The following is a 21427-nucleotide window of genomic DNA, read 5'->3' on the forward strand; positions in this document are numbered from 1 at the left end:
AACATTCTATTTATCATACCTACTGAGTAATTTGTAGTAATTTCTCCTACTGCTGGACAGCTAGATTGTTTTTAATTATTCAGGAACAACTACACTTAACATTTGTATGCATGTAGCACTTTTATGTTTGGGGTCTGTTCCTAGGAGTAAATCTCAGCCTACTAAATCAGAGGATATGATCTTTTGGGGAAATGACAGCACATATTTCCACATTACTTCCTAACAGAGTTGTGCTAATTTATAAATCGCCAGAAATGTATGAAAATATCGATTTCAACACACCCTCCCAGCACTGGGTACTGCTTTTTAAAAAATGTTTTGATAATTTAGTGGGCCAAAAAATGCCATTTCATGGTTTTAATTTGAACTTTGTGGGTGAGGTCAAACATTTTTCCGAGTTTATGAGTTTTATTTCCTCCTTTGAGAATTCTCTGTTCATGTTTTTAATGCATTTATCTTTGGGGACAATGCTTTCTTAGTTATGTGAGCTCTTACTATCACTACAAGTATATTACCACTGCCACCACTACTAATTAGCTATCATTTGTCAGTCAACCATAATAAGTAGAATATATGCCAAGAGCTTTATGTATATTTATGCCTTGCCACAACCTGCAAGAAGGAAGGAAATTGAGGTTTAGAGAAGCTAAAGGACTTATCCAAGGCCACATGGCCTGGACAAAATACTTTCTACTATCACCTCTGCTCCATATAAAGATACAATACAGCCATGTCCTGCATAAAGCCATTTCTGTCAACAATGGACTGCATATATGGTGGTGGCCATACAGTAAGCCAAAGTTAATTTATTATCAAAGAAAAAAACCCTATTTTTAAATAAAAATAAATTTAATGTAAGTGTACAGCGTTTATAAAGTCTACAGTAGTGTATAGTGATGTCCTAGGCCTTCACCTTCACTCACCACCCACTCACTGTCTCATCCAGAGCAACTTCCAGTCCTACAAGGTCCATTCATGGTAAGTGTCGCACACAGGTACACCATTTTTTCCTTTAATACTATATTTTTACTGTGCCTTTTCTATGTTTAGATATGTTAAATACACAAATGCTTACCGCTGTGTTACAATTGCCTACAATTTTCAATATAGTAACATGCTGTACTGGTTGGCAGTCTGGGAGCAATAAGCCATACCATGTAGCCTAGGTGTGCAGTAGGCTGTACCGTCTAGGTTTGTGTAAATACAGGGTATGATGTTCTCACTACAAACTGCTTAATTACACATTTCTCAGAATGTATATCGTCATTAAGCAATATGTGAATGTATATTTTATTAATATAAAATATATTAACTCTGCAATATTTTTCCCAGGCCTGTCTGCCCTTTTATTTTACCTACTTTTTTTTGACATATAGAAGTAGCAAATACTAATGTAACTATAACCTTTCCAAAGCCAAACACACTTGGTTTTAATTATATTTCATAATAGCTATTTGCAGTAATAAAAAGATCAGACATGATTGGCTTTCTTTAAAAAAAAATTAGAGTTTAGATGAATGTGCTCCAAATTGTCAAACAGTTATTCCTAAATCATACTGACTAACTTTTGTCTTCCTCATCGATTTGTGAGGCATTCTTTGTTATTCATATACTAAGACCATATTTGGACTTAACTTTTTCATTGATCTAGGCTATTCTTTGTACAATTACCACATTGTTTTAATTATATCATTGTAAGATGATTAAAACAGAATGAGACTCACCTTCTAACAACTTTTTTTTTTCTGAATTTTCTTCCTTTTTTATTCTCTGAGTGAACTTTGAGATCATTTTGTCAAAGTAGGCAAAACCCCCCAAAACCTATGTTTTTCTTTTAAAGAAAGAACTCAAAGCAGCAGAGATTTTCATTGTGGTTCCATTAGACCTATAAATTAATTTTGAACATCATTTTTATATCCAGTCTTCCTAATCAGGAATAATCATCTGGTTACTTTTTCAAGTTTTATTTTATATTTCTTCATATAATTGTGTTTTTACTTAATGTTGTCACTACATGTCTTGTTAAGATTATTTCCAGGCATTACATATGTTTTAGTTGCTATTGCATATAGGACCTTCTGTTTGTTGGTTTGTATATGTTACTGCTAGTATATAAACATATTATTGACTCTATATTGTCATATTTATAAGCTTTTATATATTTTAATAGTTTATCAGATAATTCCTTTATGTTTTATAGTTACACAAGATCAGTTTTAAATGATATATTTCTTCTTGTGTGTTTAGTAAAGAGACACCACAGCAGACCTGAGACTGCTATTTTTAGAAAGGCCTGCTTGCAAGGTTGCCCATGGTTGGCATCTGGTAACCTGGATTTTGGGAGGGTTCCCACCATTTCTTACATGATAAGGGTGGTTTGCTGTGTTGGGATTGCTTTGTGCACATAACATAGTGTATGCTGAACAGCTGCTATTTGTCTAGGAATTTGAAACTGCGGTATGTGCCAGGCATAGGCTGCCTATACCACCAACTCCCCAAAAAACCTCGGGCACTGAGTCTCTAGTGAGCATCCCTGATAGGTAACACTTCACCCATATTGTCACCTTGTTGCTGAAGAAGGAAGCACATCCCTGTGCCTCTGATGGGAGAAGCCTCTAGGAAGTCTGCATCTGGCTTCCTCCTGACTTCATTCCATGTGATTCTTCCCTTTGGTTTTTTTGCTTTGTATCCTTTCCCTGTAATCAACCGTAGCCATGAGTGCAACTGTATGCTGAGTCCTGCAAGTCCGTCTAGAGAAGCCTTGAAACCAGGGGTGGTCTTGGGGACCCTTGACGCAATTTGTAATGCTTATCTGTTCTGTGTGGTATTTTTGGCCAAGTCTAGGTATCAGTATAGATGGAGCTGCTGTGGGTGACCAGATGGGGAAAGGTTGGACCCCTCCTGATGTGATGCCCTGCCATCCCATTTCATGTGCCCTACTCTTGCGAGGCTCTGGGAAGCTGACCTTGAAAATTGCTTGTCCCAGCCAGGCACAGTGGTTCGTGCCTGTAATCCCACAACTTTGGGAGCACTAGGCTGGTGAACTGCTTGAGCCCAGGAGTCTGAGACCAGCCTGGGCAACATGGTGAAACCCTGTCTTTATAAGAAATACAAAAACTTAGCTGGGCATGGTGGCATGTGCCTGTAGTCCCAGCTACTCAGGAGACTGAGGTAGGAGGATCATGAGAGGCCAGAAATTTGAGGCTGTAGTGAGCTATGATCGTGCCACTGCACTCCAGCCTGGGTGTTTGGAAACACTCCAGCCTGTTTCCAAAGAAGCAAACAAAAACAAGAACAAGAAAAGTACTTATTGCTATGATTTACCTCTAAATTATAGGATTGACTGTATCTTGTACAGTTTTATATGAACTGATCTTGCTTCAACTTTTTACTAAATACTTTTAGTCATTTCATTTAAGAGATTCCCTGCCCATTTCCATAATTATTTGACAGTCTGCAAACTTAAAGAAGTTATGTTTTGGGTAATGTAGTCAGTAAACTATTCCGACTAATCCACCAGTTGGAAAAATGCTGCAAAAATTTGAAAAGTCTGAAAAGCATGAGAAAGGTGATAAGATAGGATTTATCATGACAAAATCCAAATGGCAACGAGAATCTAGAGGGAAAAGCAGGATGCAGAAGTTGCAGCTGGGTGGTGGTTCATGCCTGTAATCCCAGCACTTTGGGAGGCTGAGGCAGGCAGATCACTTGGGCTCAGGAGTTCGAGACCAGCTTGAGCAACTGGTGAAACCCCATATCTACAAAAAATTACCTGGGTGTGGTGGCACAGCCTGTGGTCCCAGCTACTCAGCAGGCTGATGGAGGAGGATAGCTTGAGCCCAGGAGGCGGAGGTCACAGTAGGCCAAGATCGTGCCACTGCATTCCAGTCTGGCAGACAGAGCCAGACCCTGTCTCAGAACACAGAAGTTGCTTTTGCCTCTGAGGACATATGTCAATGAAGGAAAGCTGGATTTTATTGTTTTTATTCTTTCAGGGTCCACAAGTTCAGAAATTAAAGTTTATGTTCCGGCAAAGGTGGGGAGTCTAATAGGAAACCTTCCTCCACCCTTCCTTAGGTCAGGAATGAACTAGAAGTAAACCTAAACCCACTTTTACCCTCTAACCCTCCAACACTCCCCCAGGAGATCTTAAGGGAAAAAAAAATTCTTTTGTGTTGAACAGTGCAGAGGAGGGAAAGTAAAGAAAAACCCAATCTCTGTGAAGTGACAAGCACGTGCTGGAAGTCTGTGTGAGTTTGTAACTCCAATTCACCTCAACTGGATGGTCCAAAAAACCCTATGCCCCGAACTGGGTTAAAGAAGTCCTGGACCGACCCTAGGTGCCTGGAGAGTGCAAATCCCCTCTGGAGGAAGGCACCATCATTTTAAGCATCAGAGAATCTCCAGAATACGTGTTCTCATAATACCCAAGCTCACCAGAAAATAAGGTAACATCAGTCAGAATCAGCAGGAATAGACCTACAGTGACTTCAGGTATCCTTCATTATCTACATTTTCATTTTGAACATGCAGACCATTCTAAGACATGTAACCTTGAGAGGATGGCAGCTGGATAAAATCAAGCTACCGTATCTCAAAAGGTCCAGCTGGAAGGGGAAAATGACCTTGGGCCTCATGGAGGAGCTTCCCTGGATTATACTTAGGACAAATAACACACTGGGAATAAATCTTTTTGTGCCACTGTGGAGGATGGTTTCCAGTAACATTGTTTACACTAGGATATACTTTTATCTGGATTCCAATGTGTCAAGTTATTAACACATTCCTTAAGGGGTACCTGACATCCCATTGGAATAATGGTTTATTATTAAGTCCATACAATATTTTAGTTTCAGGAGACAGGTGTCTCCCTGTCTGTTTCCAAGTGGATTTCTCTTTTGTTGGGGCTACATTCTAGGTTTCCTTCGATATGTTTTTAAGTGTTTCAGGCTTTATGATCATTTTTTGGATTGGGGCTGGTGGCTTCAATGCTGCTTTTTTAGCTGTAGCAATAGCAAATTAATTAACTCCACTTTTAGTGGTGTCCAATGTAGAGTGACCTGGGATTTTCACAATTGTCAAAAGTTTTGGTTGAGAATAGTTTCTAACAGCTCTGATATTTGGTTGTCCATTTTTTATGTGTTGTTGCCCTGAGGAGGTTAAATATCCTCTCTCCTTTCACATTCCAAAGTCATGAGCAACTCCAACTGCTTAGCAGCTGTCAGCGTATGTTCACAGTCTTGTCTTTTGCTAATTGACAAGCTTGAGTCAGGGCAATCAATTTGGCCCCTTAAGCTGATTTGGCTTGAGGAAGAGGACCACTTCAATTACCTCTAGTAAAGAAACCACAGCATATCCTGCTCTAAAATTTCCATCCTCCCATCTTAAATAAGACCCATCTGTATACCATTCTATCTCAGCATTATCCAGTGGCATCTCTTGTAGGGCTGTCCTGGGAGCGAGAAGTTGGTCAGTCATCAGAACATAGTCATGAGGGTTTTCATCAGAAGAACCAGGCAAGAGAGTGTAAGTTAATTATTTGGAGCATATTATCTCAGTCAAACTGTATAAAATAATCTAAAATTGATTCATTTGGGTTCTGGTGGCATTGCTGGATTTTATTCCAATCCACAACCCTTTGGAATATTGAAGAAATGATATTTAACAGAGCAGTTGCTCATTCCCACACATCTTTGTGCCTGTGCTCTCGATTTCTGGGGGCTGGTTATTGTAGCTCTATTGGGCCTTCAGGGGTTAAGTCTGCTACAGGGTCTGACCACTGTACTTTCTCCAGTCATTCCTTAGCTTTAGCTTCCGAGACCAACATGTGTACCAGCTGTTAGAGGTCTGAATGGCCTGGGTCATAGGTTCTGATAATGAATTCAAATTCTTGGGCAAACCCAATTGGATCTTATGCAGACCCAGAAATTCTTTATGCCCTGCAACTCAGCCTTTGACCAGGGTTGGTAGACAATGACTGGGGTTCCCCTACGTGTTGCCGGTTGTTCCCAAAACAGGGTGATCATGAGAGATGGCCCTGCGGGGTCCCCCTTTTCCACATCTTCCAAATGAGAGGCTGCTGCTGGCACTGTCAGGGAATTGTCAGGAGGTAGGATCTTGGAAGTTAGACTCCCTACTGCCTTCTGTTGAGTGAGTGGCATATAAGGAGGGGAAGATGTTAGATTGAAACATGCAGGAGAAGGAGGGAACAGATCTGGTCCGGGAAGTTCAGAGAGGTCAGGGGTAAAGTGGGGGTGTAATTAGAGATGGGGAGGTGCCACGGGGAAGTAAGGGATTCTGAGGATTTCTTTAAGAGAGACAGAACTTTAGAGAGTCCTTGGTTAGGACTCTAAGTTGTTTGTTGGCTTCTTGTAAGGACATGAGGCGATCTTCCCCCTATTTGCTCCTCTCTAGGTACCACTGAAAGTAGCTCTCCCATTCTGGTTGTTTAGTTTTTGTGCCTGCGTTTTGCATCCTAGTTCACAGGTACACTAAGTTGGGCATCTCAGAAGATCCCCATCAAGGCCACTGTAAGTTAGAATCTGCCTTGGTTATAGTGGTCCACTTGATTAAATATTTGCATGACAATTCACTCTAAGTGTTTTTGCACATACCTGGCTGGAGTTTCTAAGGGCGGAACTTTGTGTTCCACAGCTGTGGGGCTTTTAGCCAACTTAAAGGGCTCCTTCCACATAATTTAGAGTTTTCTTTCAGATTTGACCAAGTCGGAGGGTTTGTTGGATCCAAAGTGTGCTGCTTGGGGACCTAGCTTTTCAGGGCCGTTACTCCCTGAACTGGTATGGTGGCTACCTGGCACTGTGTGTCAGGGGCTCAAGGTGTGGGAGATGAGCTCCTTGTTTGCACCTGCTAGCTGAGATTAGACCCTAAGTATGTTCTTCTGATGGGAAATCCTACTCAGAGCCATTGCACATCTGAGAGGGGCGTGCTCTTATTTCTTTGGGGAGGAAAATTCCATACTCATAAGCTAGAGGGTTTAGAGTTGGCCAAATCCAATAAGAGAAGGACTGAAACATACAAAAATACCTAACAAGACAGAAACAAATAAACAAGACATCTAAGCAAAACGAACAGCAATCACACAAATTATACAATTTCTGAGTGCTCTAAATGTAAGGAGAAATCAAGACCAGCTGGTTGTTAACAGTAACTTTAGTTATTAATGAGAATTTGCAAGACAGAATCTCAACTCAGCTCCTTACCTAGTGATGAGGCTCAAGCTGAAGACTGTTCTCCACTGATAAGAAGCAGACAAGCTTGCCTTCCTTGACAGAAGCAAGTAAAAACTCCCACCAAAAAAAAAAAGTTTTTTTTTTTTTAAACATCAAATTAAACCTCAGAGCCCCAACTTCCTGCAGGGAGGAGGTCCCAGACCTCGACAAATTGTCCTATTGGTTTGGGCTATAAAGAGCCCAAACTGGTACCAATAGGAGAGCTGCTGCAGGCTGGGGCCACCTTCACTCAGGATCCCTCCGTGGTCAATCAAGGAAAATGACCCAGGCAAATCTCAATCATTTTTTGAGGTTTATTTGCCAAAGTTAAGGATACACACCTGGGAGATAGGTCTATTCCTTTCCCCAAAGATGATTTTGAGGGTTTCAATATCTAAAGGGGAAAGGGAAGGATATTGAGAAATACATAATTTTCATGTGAGAAGAGGGTAAGGGAAAACAGTCATTCATGCCTTTGTCTGGCTCAGTGAATCTGCATTTTTACATAATATAGATAATGTAGACGATAGAGCAGAGGAAACAATCAGATATGCATTTGTCTCAGGCGGGCAGAGGGATGACTTTGAGTTCGCGCCTATGTCCCCACACCTGTGGAGAAAAGCTATCGGTTCACATTGCCATGATGCATCTTAACAGAAACACTTTAGGGTAAAAGTCTTGGGGCCTCCAAGGAATTTCCCTGTGGGCGAAATGTGATGGAGGTATGTAGCTTTTTGTATTTTAGCCATCTTATTTAGGAACCAAAATGAGATGCAGGTTGGCATGACCCAGTTTCTAACTTGACGTTTCCATTTGGCTTAGTGAGTTTGGGGTCCCAAGATTTTTTTTACTTTCACACAATCATAATCAGTAAATCACTGTACTTTATCTTTTTCATCTAATTGGGAACTCTGGGTGTTTTTTAATTTGGGGGGAATGAACAGTATTTTCTAAATTCATTATGAATTGTGTGTCATGACAGTTATTGTTTCCATATTCTATTTTGTAGTGATAAGAAACTGATGTTGGCAAGCTACCAACTTTGTTTGCCCAGGTGTTTATACAGTGCATTGCTAGACTAATCTTAAACATCAATTATCGCCAATTTGGGGCTTTATTGTTTTGAAATCTATAACTCATACTTTAGTACTTTGTAACATTCGCACTACACTGCATGATCTTTAACTTCTAGTTTGTCTTGTGTTTCCAATTAGACTCCAAGTGCTTACTGGGTTTAAGATCATCATAGGACCCTATACTTCACCTAAAATGTACTTTCATTTGAGCTTTGACTTGACTGTATTTTTATTGTTTTCTCTGGTTGAAGCATTTTAGTTGGGGGAAAGAAAAGCTTGTATCTTCTCCCTGTATTTGTAACCAGAGCATGATAGGTTCTAAACACCTTCGTTGCAAATATTTTTAAATTGAACTGACTCCTGAGTTCGTGCAGTTTGTATAAAAATATCTGGAAGACTAGAATGTTCATCTCACTGATATCAGGTGAGATCTGCTAATTCATTCCACTGAATTTGGCTATTGTGAAACGGTAGGGAGAGGAAGCCTAATTATAGTACCACCCATCCTACGCGCTCAGCTTTCCTCCACCTAGAGTCTGGGAACACCCAGACCAGCAATCCTAGCCTCACTGAAGAAAATAATTAAAGAGTAGGCCACTCAACACTGTTCTAATAAGACAAAGTTGTTTTTACAACGTTAAGATTGCCTAATTAACAAACTTTTTATGTTGTTAATTTCATCATGTATGAGTTGCTATTTCCTGGATAAAAATTGAAACATACATGTTAACTTACATAATGTCTATAACAGTGGGAAATAATATAGAGCAAAAATATTTTCTCCTACGTGTACTATTTTCACCTTTGGTTGGCCTAAGAGAAAAATCCTTACATGGTGATATGAGAACATTCTTCATCAGATACAGAGGAATCTTTAACCAAGCCGTACAGCAGCCTCTTATTGAATAGACGTACATTTTAGGACTATCATGAGAGAGAACACCTTTTATTCAATATATTTATAGTATATTTATAGCTCTTCTACAGTATATGTGTGAATTACTAGGAGAAATGAGAAAAAAATAGGTGACTGTCTAGTCCTCAAGGATTTTAATGCCTGGAAAGAAAGATTAAATGTATAATATTTTCCTGAAAATATACAAGAAAGTCAAATTATGAAATTTTGAAAATAGCTTTACATATTTCAATGGAAATTTTTATCCTATAGAGAGCTAGAAAATACTCAATCCCTAATGAAAGTTCACTTTAGATATAATCTTTGACAATATTTTCATAAACAAAGGCTCTTTAGTTTATCTTCTTTCACAAGGGAACAGCATCAGACTTAGTGCCCAATTACGTGTCTGCAGGAGGCCAAAGAAATATCATTGCCGAAGGTAGCATCTTTACCTCCAAGTGAGCAAGACAGGTCCCATCACTGCTATAAGAACTTTGAACTTGGGAAATAATCAGTAATGGCTTCCAATATTGAAAGATATTTAAAAGCTGTAACTTTGCTGAGAACATTATAGATAAAAACACTGTAGAAGTTCAGGTGTTGAGAGATTATCTGCAACTGAAAGGATCTGAGAATCAGAGGTCAGAGAAACATACAGTCTATCACATACTTTCTTATCTTTTTTTGGTATTTTTCTTTTTTTTTTGTTTTGTTTTGTGCAGAGCAGTGGTTCTCAAATATTAGCATGCATGAGAATCACCTGGAGGGCACGTTAAAGCCCAGATTGCTGGCCCCACCCAAGAGATTCTGATTCAACAGGTCTGACGTGGAGCTGGAGAATTTGCATTTGTAGTAAGTTTCAGGTGTTGCCACTGCTGCTTGTCCAGGACAATTTTGAGGGTTTCAATATCTAAAGGGGAAAGGGAAAGATATTGAGAAATACATAATTTTCATGTGTATTTTTTCTGCAAGAGAATGCTACAGTGGAATGACTGGAACAACAGCAAAGAACACTTTAGGTTCTTGATACACTGTCGGGTTGCTATCAAGAAAGGGTATACACATTTACGAACTCGCCAGGGGAACATGAATGTTCTTCTCTGAATAACCTCTGTTATTGAGAGTCATAGGTTTTTTGTTGTTGTTGTTGTTTGTTGTTGTTATACAATTTGATTTGATTTTTGTATTTCTTTGATTAGGCTGAATATTTGTCTACATTTATTAACCGTATATATTTTATCTTACGTAAACTTTCTCTTTGTGTTCTTTTCAGTTTTCAATCAGTGTCAAAATTCCTACTTGTTTTCAATACTTGACTTTCAATGCATCTCCTTCCTGTGAAGTTCTCCTGACAACTCTACACGTGGTCCCTAGTTTGGGCCTCCTCTTCTAATAGTAAATTTATTACTATTCTAATAGTAAATTTATTACTACTTCTAATAGTAATAAATAGTATTGCGTACTCACAATACTTGGAGAATTTCTATACTGTATCCTGTTTACACTCCTCTCTCCTGCAGTGGACAATGAGCAACTCAAGAACTATGACTAAGTCTTATTTTTATTCTTTTCTTCAGCACCTAATCAGCTGCTTGGCACAAGGTCTCTGTCAATTATTTAATGAATTAATGAATAAATCTACAAAGATTATGGAAGAGTTGGTTTTATCTCAACATGGACTTCATCCAGATGGTATATCTACATTTTGTATAAAACAAAAAGGAGTACTAAGTCCTTAGGTAAGTCTATGAAAGCTTGTTTAAAGTAATGTAAGTGTTAATTGGACAGTGTATAAAAATTCACACTATGAAACTGCTAGACAATGAAATATTGCTGGCAACAGTTTGCTCAAAAGAAAACCAAGCTTTTTTCTTTCATTTAAAGAAAAGTAATTTCCTCTGCAAAATATTATAAAATTATATTTATTGATTCATCTGGGGCCTTTTCAAGTTAACTGGACAATTATCATGACACACCTCTCCAAAAAAGAATACAAGAAACATTCTTCCTCTGACAATAAAACACACATGTACTTACACATTGAAGATACAAACAGAAGTTAAATTTCAAAAACAACTGCATTTTTTTCATCATGTTATACTGTCAAATCATAATTCTTGTATTCCTAATTTGGCTTTTTCACAGTTTTGCTATACCAAAAAATTACATAAAAAATTACCCAGCTTTATATTATCTCTGAGATACGGGAAAAAACATAAGTGAAACAAATGAGGTTGCTGCTAAGTTGGAAATAAGTAAACATGAGTACTCTTGTCTTTGGAAGGGACTTCTGGCTGGAGGTCTTGAGTCTACGCAAATGTAGCAGCAGGCTTTGCATCTCGGAGTCCTGAGAGTGTCCGATCCAAAGGAACTCCAGACATGCTGAAACCCCTCTAACCTCCCCGATCTGTTCTTTTACCAAAGGTGAAAGCTCTAACCTGCAAGTTGGGTTTAGAGTCTCCGCTTCAGTTGCAGCTGCGTTTCCTCCACTTTTCCCTTTCGGTCATTATGTTGCTGACCCTTGTAAACGTTTAAATGACTGTTAAAGTGCTCAGTTGTGCTCCTTTTCAGCTATATTCTGCTCCAGTTTTGAAGGTGTAATTTGAAGTAAAATCTTGTGAACCTAAGATCTTACTGTCTCCACAGACAGCAGAAAACGGCTGTAATAGGTAGCGTTAAGGTAGATGTTAAGGCCATTGTTAGTATCGTCAACTGAGGCTAAGTCCTGGGTGGGCTTTTTGCTGTGCCAGATGCCCCACTGTGCCACACAGTCAAACAGTAAACATGGCTCTACAGTAAGTCACACACTGGTTTTCAAAGAAGCATAAATCCTTCCACCAAAGAATCCACTGATAGGATAAATCTTTTATAAAACGGAGGTTTTAAAAACTGAAAGAACATTTTGCAACCCACCCCCAAATTTTGATTCCTACTGACACCCTTGACTCAATACAAAAGAAACTGGACTTCAAAAGATAAAAATGAATTTTTGCTTCTTTGGGTTGTGGGCTATAGTCATATCTTGCTCTGTGTCTAGTTATAGCTTCAGGTCTCCACATGAGGCAGCAAGTACTCCCCGATGGTGGCTGGGGAAGCCCCTCCAACCGCCTGACCTGGTCATATTTCCCACCTCGCTTCTTTATGAATATCATAATTCAGGCTATGCTTAGATCAATTGGCAAAGAAATGAATTAAACAGGGGCAATGATGATATAAAATCAATGAATCAGGTTTCACCAAAAAATGAATAGGGTAAGAAATTATGCTTTTTAAGAATGCCCATCACATAATCATAAATGGTGGTGTTTCCACTATATTTTATAAGACCCATATGTCTCAAGGCCTCTCTAAACAGAACAGGGCCACCAAGTACAAATGTAGGGACAATACCATTGCTTTTTAAGAATTTTAACATTGGTGACAATATATGAAATTTTAGTTGCTGTTAACAACAAAGTGAAAATGCACTGAAGGGGTTCATGACTATAGAATGGTAACACATTGTTAAGATATCAGATACTTTTGAAAATACATATACATGCTTTTGTTATGGAAGATAACTTCTAAGGATTTAAATTGTAAGTTTTTTTTAAAATCATGGTTCTTTGACTGAACATGTGACATATTCCTCAGCGCACCACAGAGTGAAAAACACCGTCACAGACTGGATTCCATGTGAGTGGAACTGCTGCACCAGTTCCTGTACGTAAGAGGTCTTATGAAAATCTTGTGAAAAAACATCCGAAATACCGGAGTTCTGAAAATGATAAAAATCCAAGGGTCCACAATTGAAATCACAGATAGAAATCTCAAGGCTCGGAGGTCTTCTGCTTCTTCAGAGGTCCTGATCTTCTCCTTGATATCCTTAAATGCTCCATAGTAAGCGCGATACTGTTTTGAAGAAAAACATTCCATTATGATGTGGAAAGGTTAATGGCAGCAATCGATTCACTTACTTCACCTAAGTTTCTGTAAGAACATGGCAGCTTAGCTTGGAACACTCGTTTTTGGTACATTTACAAGTAGCTAAGGCCACTGCAGCTGATGGGTGCAAGCAGGGAGCTGGGAAGGTGGGGTGTGGCCAGACCTGGGAGGTAGGGCAGAAGCTGAGAACTTGTCAGAGACCCAGTCTGATTAAGTTCCTGAAGGCTATTCTACCTGCTGGGCTCAAGTTTCTAGGTCCCTGCCAGGCCAAGAAGATTTGCTGAATCTTTTACAAACAGGGTCACCATGCTTTCATACAGAGTCTCCTTCTAGCTAGCGTCCTTGCACGTACTTTCTTCAATTCTCGTTTCTTCTCCCTGCTTCCTGTCGTCTCCTATTAGTTCTCTCAGAAATAAGTCACACCTGTGAAATGTCACATGTATGCAGACACCAATAGAATGGAAGCTTTTAATCAAAGTGAAGAAACAGGAAATATGACAATGAAAAGACCTGAGATGACTTGGAAAAAAATACTGTTCAACTCATGTAAATTGCTCTACTTTTTCTTAGCACAGATTGTTAACCTTTTCATGGGTGACATCCCTTTTTTTTTTTTTTCCAATCTAGAAGGCAAAAGCATTCACTAAAATATAAGACTGCCCTTCCTAGGTCCAACTAACTCCTATTGTCTGATCTTCCCTGGGGTCTCTGTAGCCTCCTTGGAGCCTTGCAAAATGCCTCAAACAACAGCTTTTCCTCCTATTCAGTCACCACTGATCTCTAGACCTAGCACAACCATCGCTTTCCACTCTGCCTAAGGCTGGCCACTTCTTTTTGTTTTTGTTTTTTTCCATTGCATTATCTATGCCTACGATTCTAAATACATATTAGGATAAATGGTCTCTAATGGAACAGGAAGCATGCAAACTCAACATTAGTAAGAAGGGATATGGATAAGAGACTGGACCTATTCGAGGCAATCAGAGAGCATGTCCTGGAGAAGATGCATTTTTCCCATAATCATTTCCTTACTGTTCTACTTTCTTCTCTATAGAGCATTTCAGTGGACTCAGCCACTCCAATCTATTGCACTTAGGAAGACACCCTACATTGGACTCAGCTGTTTAATCTGGATGCCCTCGCCCATCTGAAGTCGGGCGGTGGCAGAGAGAATCTTAACAACTTCTCCATAACATAAATATTGTATTTCATTAAGCTTGATGCAAAGTTTGTAGGCATATGATTTTTAAAATTCACTTTAATGCTGAACACTTAACTCGATTGAATTTTTAAATTTCCAGTTTGATATAATAGGAAGAAAGTGTAAGTGTAGATAATATGGCATGAGCTTTAAAGGCAGCTTGCAGTGCATTCTCTAAGGCATGTAACATATTTTCAGGCCAGGCACGGTGGCTGATGTCTGTAATCCCAGCACTCTGGGAGGCTGAGGCGGGTGGATCATTTGAAGTCAGGAGTTTGAGACCAGCCTGGCCAACATGGTGAAACACCTACTAAAAATACAAAAATCAGCCAGGCGTGGTGGTGGGCGCCTGTAATCCCAGCTACTCGGGAGGCTGAGGCAGGAGAATTGCTTGAACCCGGGAGGCCGAGGTTGCAGTGAGCCGAGATCGTGCCATTGCACTCCAGCCTGGGCGACAAGAGCAAAACACTCTCTCAAAAAACAAAAAAACATGTTTTTGCCCAAATTATTTTTACCTTAGAAAACCACAATGTTCTGGAGGTTGGTGGGGGAGCAGGGATGGATGAGAGAGGATGTCCATGTATATATTAGGTGTTACAAGAGAGAGGTCTATAAACCAGGTAAAGATAAGTACAAGCTATTTAATCACTTGTCAGAATCCATGAAGTCAGAGAAGAGATAGAGGACACCCTGAGTGCTTGAGACAGCTCTTAGGTGTATGCTATTTTAGGGAGCAGAAAGAATGGGTGCGATGCTAGTTTCAAAGGAGGCTGTTGGAGGCCTGTAAGGGATAACAGGCAAGGGATGGGCCCAGGGAAAGGGTCTGAGGTAGATTTAAAGAGCAAAGGGCAAGGTCTGTTGTGTTACAGTACGTGGACTGGATAGAAGAGGGCATCAGAAGCCAGAGAGGGCTGCTGGGCAGGGATGTCCAGGAGCTGGCAGCAACATTATTTCAATGCCTCCCATGTCCATCAGAGGGCGTTCTTCTCACACTAATTCTTTCTGGATGTTGAGCACTTTTAAAAAATGCCTGTGTATTATTATTATTATTTTTTTAGACAGAGTCTCACTTTGTCACCCAGGCTGGAGTGCAGTGGCACGATCAAGGCTCAATGCAGCCTTGACCTTCTGGGCCCAAGCAATCCTCCCACCTCAGCCAAGTAGCTGGGACTACAGACACGTGTCACCACACCTGGCTAACTATTTTTATTTTTATTTTTTGAGGCAGGGTCTCACTGTGTTGCCCAGGCTGGGCTCAAACAATCCTCCTGATTTGGCCTCCCAAAGTGCTGGGATTACAAGTGTGAGCCACCACGCCCCAGTGAACAATACATTTCGAATACAAATCCAGTGACTTGAAAGTCAAAATAACCTAATGGATTTGACGTGGATAAATGCTGGCTAGAAAATAAAATAATTTGTTTTAATTATGCTAGTATCATTTAGTTGTCTAGATCCCAACTAATCAAGCATTCTCAAATGGTTGGAATTATATTTTGCCACACTCCACTTTGAGGAGAAAGGGGCAAATGGAAAACAAACTTATGTGAAGTGTTTTCTTTTTAAGTCAACCATATAGCTTATTGTCACCCATGTCTCCCCCTTCAGATAAAGATACAATTGCTAGGTCCATTACTTAGAAGAGTGTAAAATCTCCAATACCTATTCAATGTGTCCAGTAGGTCAAAGCTACTGTCATTAAAAACATGATTTGCCTTTTTCCCCTTCATTCTCTCACAGGTGTACGGTGAATTTTATGAAGGCTAGATAACAAATGATGACGTCACTTTCACAAATAATAGAATATGTGGTTGTGTATCCTTGTGTTTTCTAGACTTTTTAAGGTAGTAGGTTGAAGGTACACGTGAGTTTTCAGAGATGTTTTCAGTACTTTTGTGCTCTTAACAGGATTTTTCCACTTTATTTGCTATAATCTCTGTAACTTTACTATCATTCAATCATTTTGAAATCCCCACATTTTACTTGTACATATGGAAAACACAAGAGGTACATTTTATCTTGTTTTGCAACCATATTTTTAGAATTTCTTAGTTTTCTTTTCTATTATGAGAAACACTGATGATTTAATCCACATAAGCAAAAGCTGTCTGGGTCATTAATAATTTTAAGAGTATAAAGGGGCCCTTAGACCAAAAAAAGTTTCAGAGCCACTGCCTTAGCATATAGCACTATCTCTTGAGAAGATAGCAGTTCTTGATTTTTTTTTTTCTGTCCAGCAGGCAACAGTAATACATGGAAGTTATAAATAGTAATAATAATGATGCTAATTATTGAGGCAAGGTACTGGGCTAGGTGATGAATGTATATATTGTGTATATAATTTCAAATCTTATAGATTTGAACATGTTACAGAACTATCTTACAGAACAAGTATGGTTATAATCATTTTACAGATGAGGAAACTGAAGTCAGAAAGGGTAAATTAGCTGCTACCATAGCTAGTAAGTGATGAAGCCTGATTCAAACCCATGTCTGATGCTAAAGCCCTTATCCTTTCTAGAAAATGGTGGTTCTTGTGAAGAATGCTGTCAACATTAAATATATTTGGAACTTTGCAAGTTTTTTAGAAAATCTTTTTCAACTCCATTATTTCCTTCAATTCTCACATTACCCTATGAGTGATCCAAGTCCCCTTAGAGACATGTCCAAATGCAGTGTTCTTTCCACTGTATGGTGCTGCTTTCTGCATTGGTCTAACTAAAACATTCAAACTAAGGTCAAAATTTCCATGCATTTGGCTACTGTCTGCTTTATCACAGCATAGATAAGTGAGGCCCTAACTTTATAATAGGAGCTCCTAAAAGATTTTCTAAAGGGCCAGATAGTAACTATTTTAGGTTTTATGAGCCAAGAGACAAAATCATAAATATTTGATAGGTACTAATATAACATGGGAGAAAACACATTTCCACATTTTTTTTGATGGAAATCAAAATGTATTAATAATTGAGTACAATTTTTTTTTTTTTTTAGACGGAGTCTTGCTCTGTCACCCAGGCTGGAGTGCATTGGTGCGATCTCAGCTCACTGCAACCTCTGCCTCCCAGGTTCAAGCAATTCTCCTGCCTCAGCCTCCCGAGTAGCTGGGATTACAGGCACCTGCCACCATGCCCAGCAAATTTTTGTATTTTTAGAGACAGGGTTTCACCATGTTGGCCAGGATGGTCTCAATCTCTTGATCTCATGATCTGCCTGCTTTGGCCTCCCAAAGTGCTGGGATTACAGGCATGAGCCACCATGTCCGGCTGAATACAATTTTTTTGTAATATACTTCTACCAAGGAGAAGAATAAAATGTTTTCTTGGAACAGTACTTTTCTTGAAATAGTACTTGGCTCAATTGAAGCTCAAAGCTCTTGGGCCTTATCAAATTGATTGCAGAGATTCATTTGTAAGAATTATTCTTAACTCCAGGGAGATATAGAACAGTGGCCAGGACAGATTTGGCCTGTGAGCTATGGTTTGCCAACTCCTGATTTAGAGTGTGATTCTACAAATGTGAACCCTGAATCTGAGCTTGCATATCACCTGGGAACTTGTTAAGAATGAAAGTTCTTTAAAAATGTCTGAATTAGAAACTCCGGGGAATGGGGTCCAGCCATCTTTTTTCTAGAAGCCCTGCTGGTGATTTTGAGCACATTAAAGTTTGAAAACCACTGCTATATATCATCTGTGCCTATGTCTATATTTAGACGGATATAGATTCATGTGTTTATTTATTCTGGAGGCATACCGTTCCCATCCCTGCATGCTCATGCCCCAGACTTCTTTTCCCGCACACAATAAGGCTTCAGTTAAAGGAAAATTGCTTTGTATTTTCCTTTCATTCACCATTGAAAGTAATATCCAAAATTGCTACACTCTGAGAAGAAATTTAACAACTTTCCTATTCACAGAAGTCTCAGGATTTCGAGAACATGGGATTGGCAATGGAATTTCTTTTAGTGTTGTTTTTGTTGAACAGGTACCTTGGGGGTGGGAGAAAGGAGAGAAGCAACACTGAAAAAGTTTCCTCAAGTCTCACCTACTCCCAGGTGTCTTGGCAGGGACTCCAGGAACAAATGCCTTCAAAACGAGGAGGTAATTTCATCTCCATCGCTATCCTCATTACTAAATTGAAACCAGAGATAATGGCTTTCGTGTCACCTCACTTGCCAAGATACACTCAAAACCCGTCAAGCCAGGTTATGAAAACGACACCAGCAGCTAAAACATACAAAGAGCCTCGGCCTCCATCGCCATAATCCCTGGCGGATGCAGCACCAGAAACAGCAGCCGTGGCGCCTCAAAGTTTACGCACACGTTTTTCAAAATTGAAACTATGCATCTGCAAATCACTCTGGCTGGATGAAACTTCTTTTTCCCTATCTGTGCCAACACCGGGGAGATCCTCCCAGATGCCATTCGCCCATTTCTGATACCACTGAAGTCATGAGCACGTCTAACAAAATAAAACATCACCCAGGCGTCGGGAAGTAGAGGACTCCTATTGCCAAGGAGGAACTAAGTTCTGCTCCTCCTAAGGCGCAAAAATTACCCCGAGATCTCCCCAGAAGGAAGCAGAGAGGAAGGAGTTCTGCCACATGGAGAAGGTTTTGCTGGGCTAAGGAGACACAGCCAGGCTCAGTCTTTCCCTTCCTTTCTCTAACTTTCCCTCATTTCGCTCCGCAAACTGAGTTATATCTCGGGGCTGTGGAGGGAATCCAATTTTGGGAACTCAGCAACAAACCTTCCTTGCCCAGGGCGCAGCTCGCCTGGCGCCGCGCCCATCCCACTCCGCTCCACCCTTCCCGCCCCGCATCCGCGGCCGGACAGTTCCAGTGCCCTGCTGCCTCGGGGCCCGGGAACTCACAATTACGGGCAGAGAACACATAGTGAAGAGCACGGTCATCAGTGCCAGCAGCAGAAGGTGATCCAGCTCCTCCAGGGGCTGCGGGGACGCTTCCCTCCCGTCCGCACGCGGCTCGGCACGGTCCCTGGTGCAGGAGCGCCGCTGCTGCTGCAGCCGCCGGTGCATCGCGTAGAGGTTGCGCATGGCGCCGAGGTTGCACAGCACGGTGGCGAAGACCAGCAGCGCCATGAGGCTGGAGTAGAGCACAGAGTACCCCAGCACCGACAGCGAGCCCTCCTCGTGGACCATCTGGATAAAGCACCAGGTGCCGGGGCAGTACTGCACTAACTTCCCGAAGCCCATGAAAGGTAGCGCACAGAAAGCCAGGCAGAAGGCGCTCACCACCGGGGCCACCAGTGCGCCCCGGCGCAGGGTGATGTGCCGTCGGTAGAAGAAGGGGTGCCCTAGGGAGAGCCAGCACTCCAGTGCCATGGCCAGGAGTTGCAGTGTCGAGGAGAGCCCAAAGAAGGACATGAAGAAGGCGAATGCTTGGCACAGCGAGTTGTCCAATGCGGGCGCAAGCACCCGTAGACTCCGGTTCTGAGCGTAGGCAGCCAGCACCACGGGGCTTAGGAGGCACTTGCCCAGCAAGTCGGTGACCGTCAGGCCACACACCAGCACGTAGAAGACCGAGGGCGGCGGGCGCAGTGGACGCGGGGAGCACCACCCCAGCCCCGAGCGCGCCAGCAGCCCCAGGGCCAGCAGGTTGCCCAAGAGGCCGGTGCTGAAGAGCACCGCTCCCATCATCGCCGAATTGCCCTTTTCCACCGAGGTGGTGTTCTGGCAGCGGTAGAAGGGCGACCTCATGGCGTGCGGGAGCAGAGGGCTGGAGTGAAGGCTGCGGAAGGGCGAGGGTCCCGGCGCCCGGGTGCTAAGGAGCCCCCGGCAGCTCCGCGCGTGGGTCGGACAGAGAGGCTGCGCCACAGATAAAGCTCTGAGGGCGGCGGGGTGTTCCCCACAGCTGGAACCTCCTATCTAAACTCGCGGGTCACACCCCTCTTTGAGAGGCGGGACGCTCTGCAGGGTGAGCGCCTGGTGCTGGCATTGAGGAGCGCGGAGCAGGCTAGTGAAGAGCTCAGCCCGGATGCGCTGCGTTCTCAGTAGAGACAGACTGGTGCCGAGTCGGAAGGGCAGGAGGAAAATAGCCAGAATTCCAGGCACCCAACACCAGCCCTTCTAGCGAGGCAAGAGAAGAACTACTGAAATGGAGGGGAAATTAAGCAGCAGCCACCTGGGAGGAGGGCAGTGCGAGGGGTGCTGGTGGTGGAAATGGGGTGGCCAAGAACTCTGAAGATGAGCGAAGAGGGGAGGCTGAGAAAGGGCTTCCACCTAGTTGTCTTGAATTAGCGAGTTAAGGAAGGGTAAAGGTAACTCGTGTCTGGAAAGCCCCTAAGCCTTAGCTCCTCCTCTCTTCTAAATCAGTGCAATGTGGGGCATTCACGCTCATCTCCATTGCGTAGGCGAGGAAACTGAGGCCTTGGAAAGTTAAGTGATCTGCCCGTGGTGACAGAGCTAGAGAAGCAGCAGAGCTGGACCTCTCACCAGGTCTTCTATTTTGGAGTTCATCTGTCCTGTTCCCATGGCTCCTCCTCCCAAGAAGTTGTCCAGATTTCAGGGAAGTGGTTTGTGGGAAAGCCAAGAGCCAGTGTTGGTCCTGGGTACCATGAATCACAGTGACTGTAGAGAGTTGGTGGGAAGGGCATGGTTAGCAGCACTGTTACTGTCATCAGATAGGCCTGGATTCGAGTTCAGGTTCTGCTCCTCACTGTGTGTGTGACCCTATGGGACTTGCTTATCCTCTCAATCAGTAGCATCTATCTGACCTGCCTGACTCTTTTGAGGCATAGAAATAACACGTAAAGAGCAAGCACATAGAAAGTGCTCAATACATGCAATCACCATGATTCTCATTTGATAGAAGGGTGTTTTGGTAGCTAATGTTTAACTGCAGTTTTTAGCATGGATTTTGAAATCAGAAAATGGTGGATTTGGCATAGAGCTTTCTCACGCCTCTGATTTGTGACTACTAGAAAAAATTTATTCCTGTTTGGGCTTTGACTTGGCTGCATCATAAAGGCAAGGGAGTTAATTGTGATAAGCGTGATTTTATATCTGTAACTAGCACTCAGTGACCTGTGAGAGAAATTGGCTTTGAGTGTGGAATCTCAATGGGATGACTAAGGTTTTG

At 41.6% G+C, this 21427-nt stretch overlaps 1 protein-coding gene across 1 annotated transcript; it reads right to left on the reverse strand.

Moving 5' to 3' along the window:
* Positions 1-10927: 10927 nt before the first annotated feature.
* LOC105481820 (prostaglandin D2 receptor) lies at positions 10928-20170 on the reverse strand. The gene is made up of 2 exons (XM_011741570.2): positions 19201-20170; positions 10928-13094 (listed from the first exon to the last, which is right to left on the reverse strand). Exons 1-2 carry the CDS (start codon positions 20044-20046, stop codon positions 12861-12863), a joined length of 1080 nt encoding a protein of 359 aa, XP_011739872.1. The 5' UTR covers positions 20047-20170; the 3' UTR covers positions 10928-12860.
* Positions 20171-21427: the final 1257 nt, after the last annotated feature.

The sequence above is a fragment of the Macaca nemestrina genome, chromosome 7 (assembly GCF_043159975.1).
Source record: "Macaca nemestrina isolate mMacNem1 chromosome 7, mMacNem.hap1, whole genome shotgun sequence".
Classification (NCBI taxonomy): domain Eukaryota; kingdom Metazoa; phylum Chordata; class Mammalia; order Primates; family Cercopithecidae; genus Macaca; species Macaca nemestrina.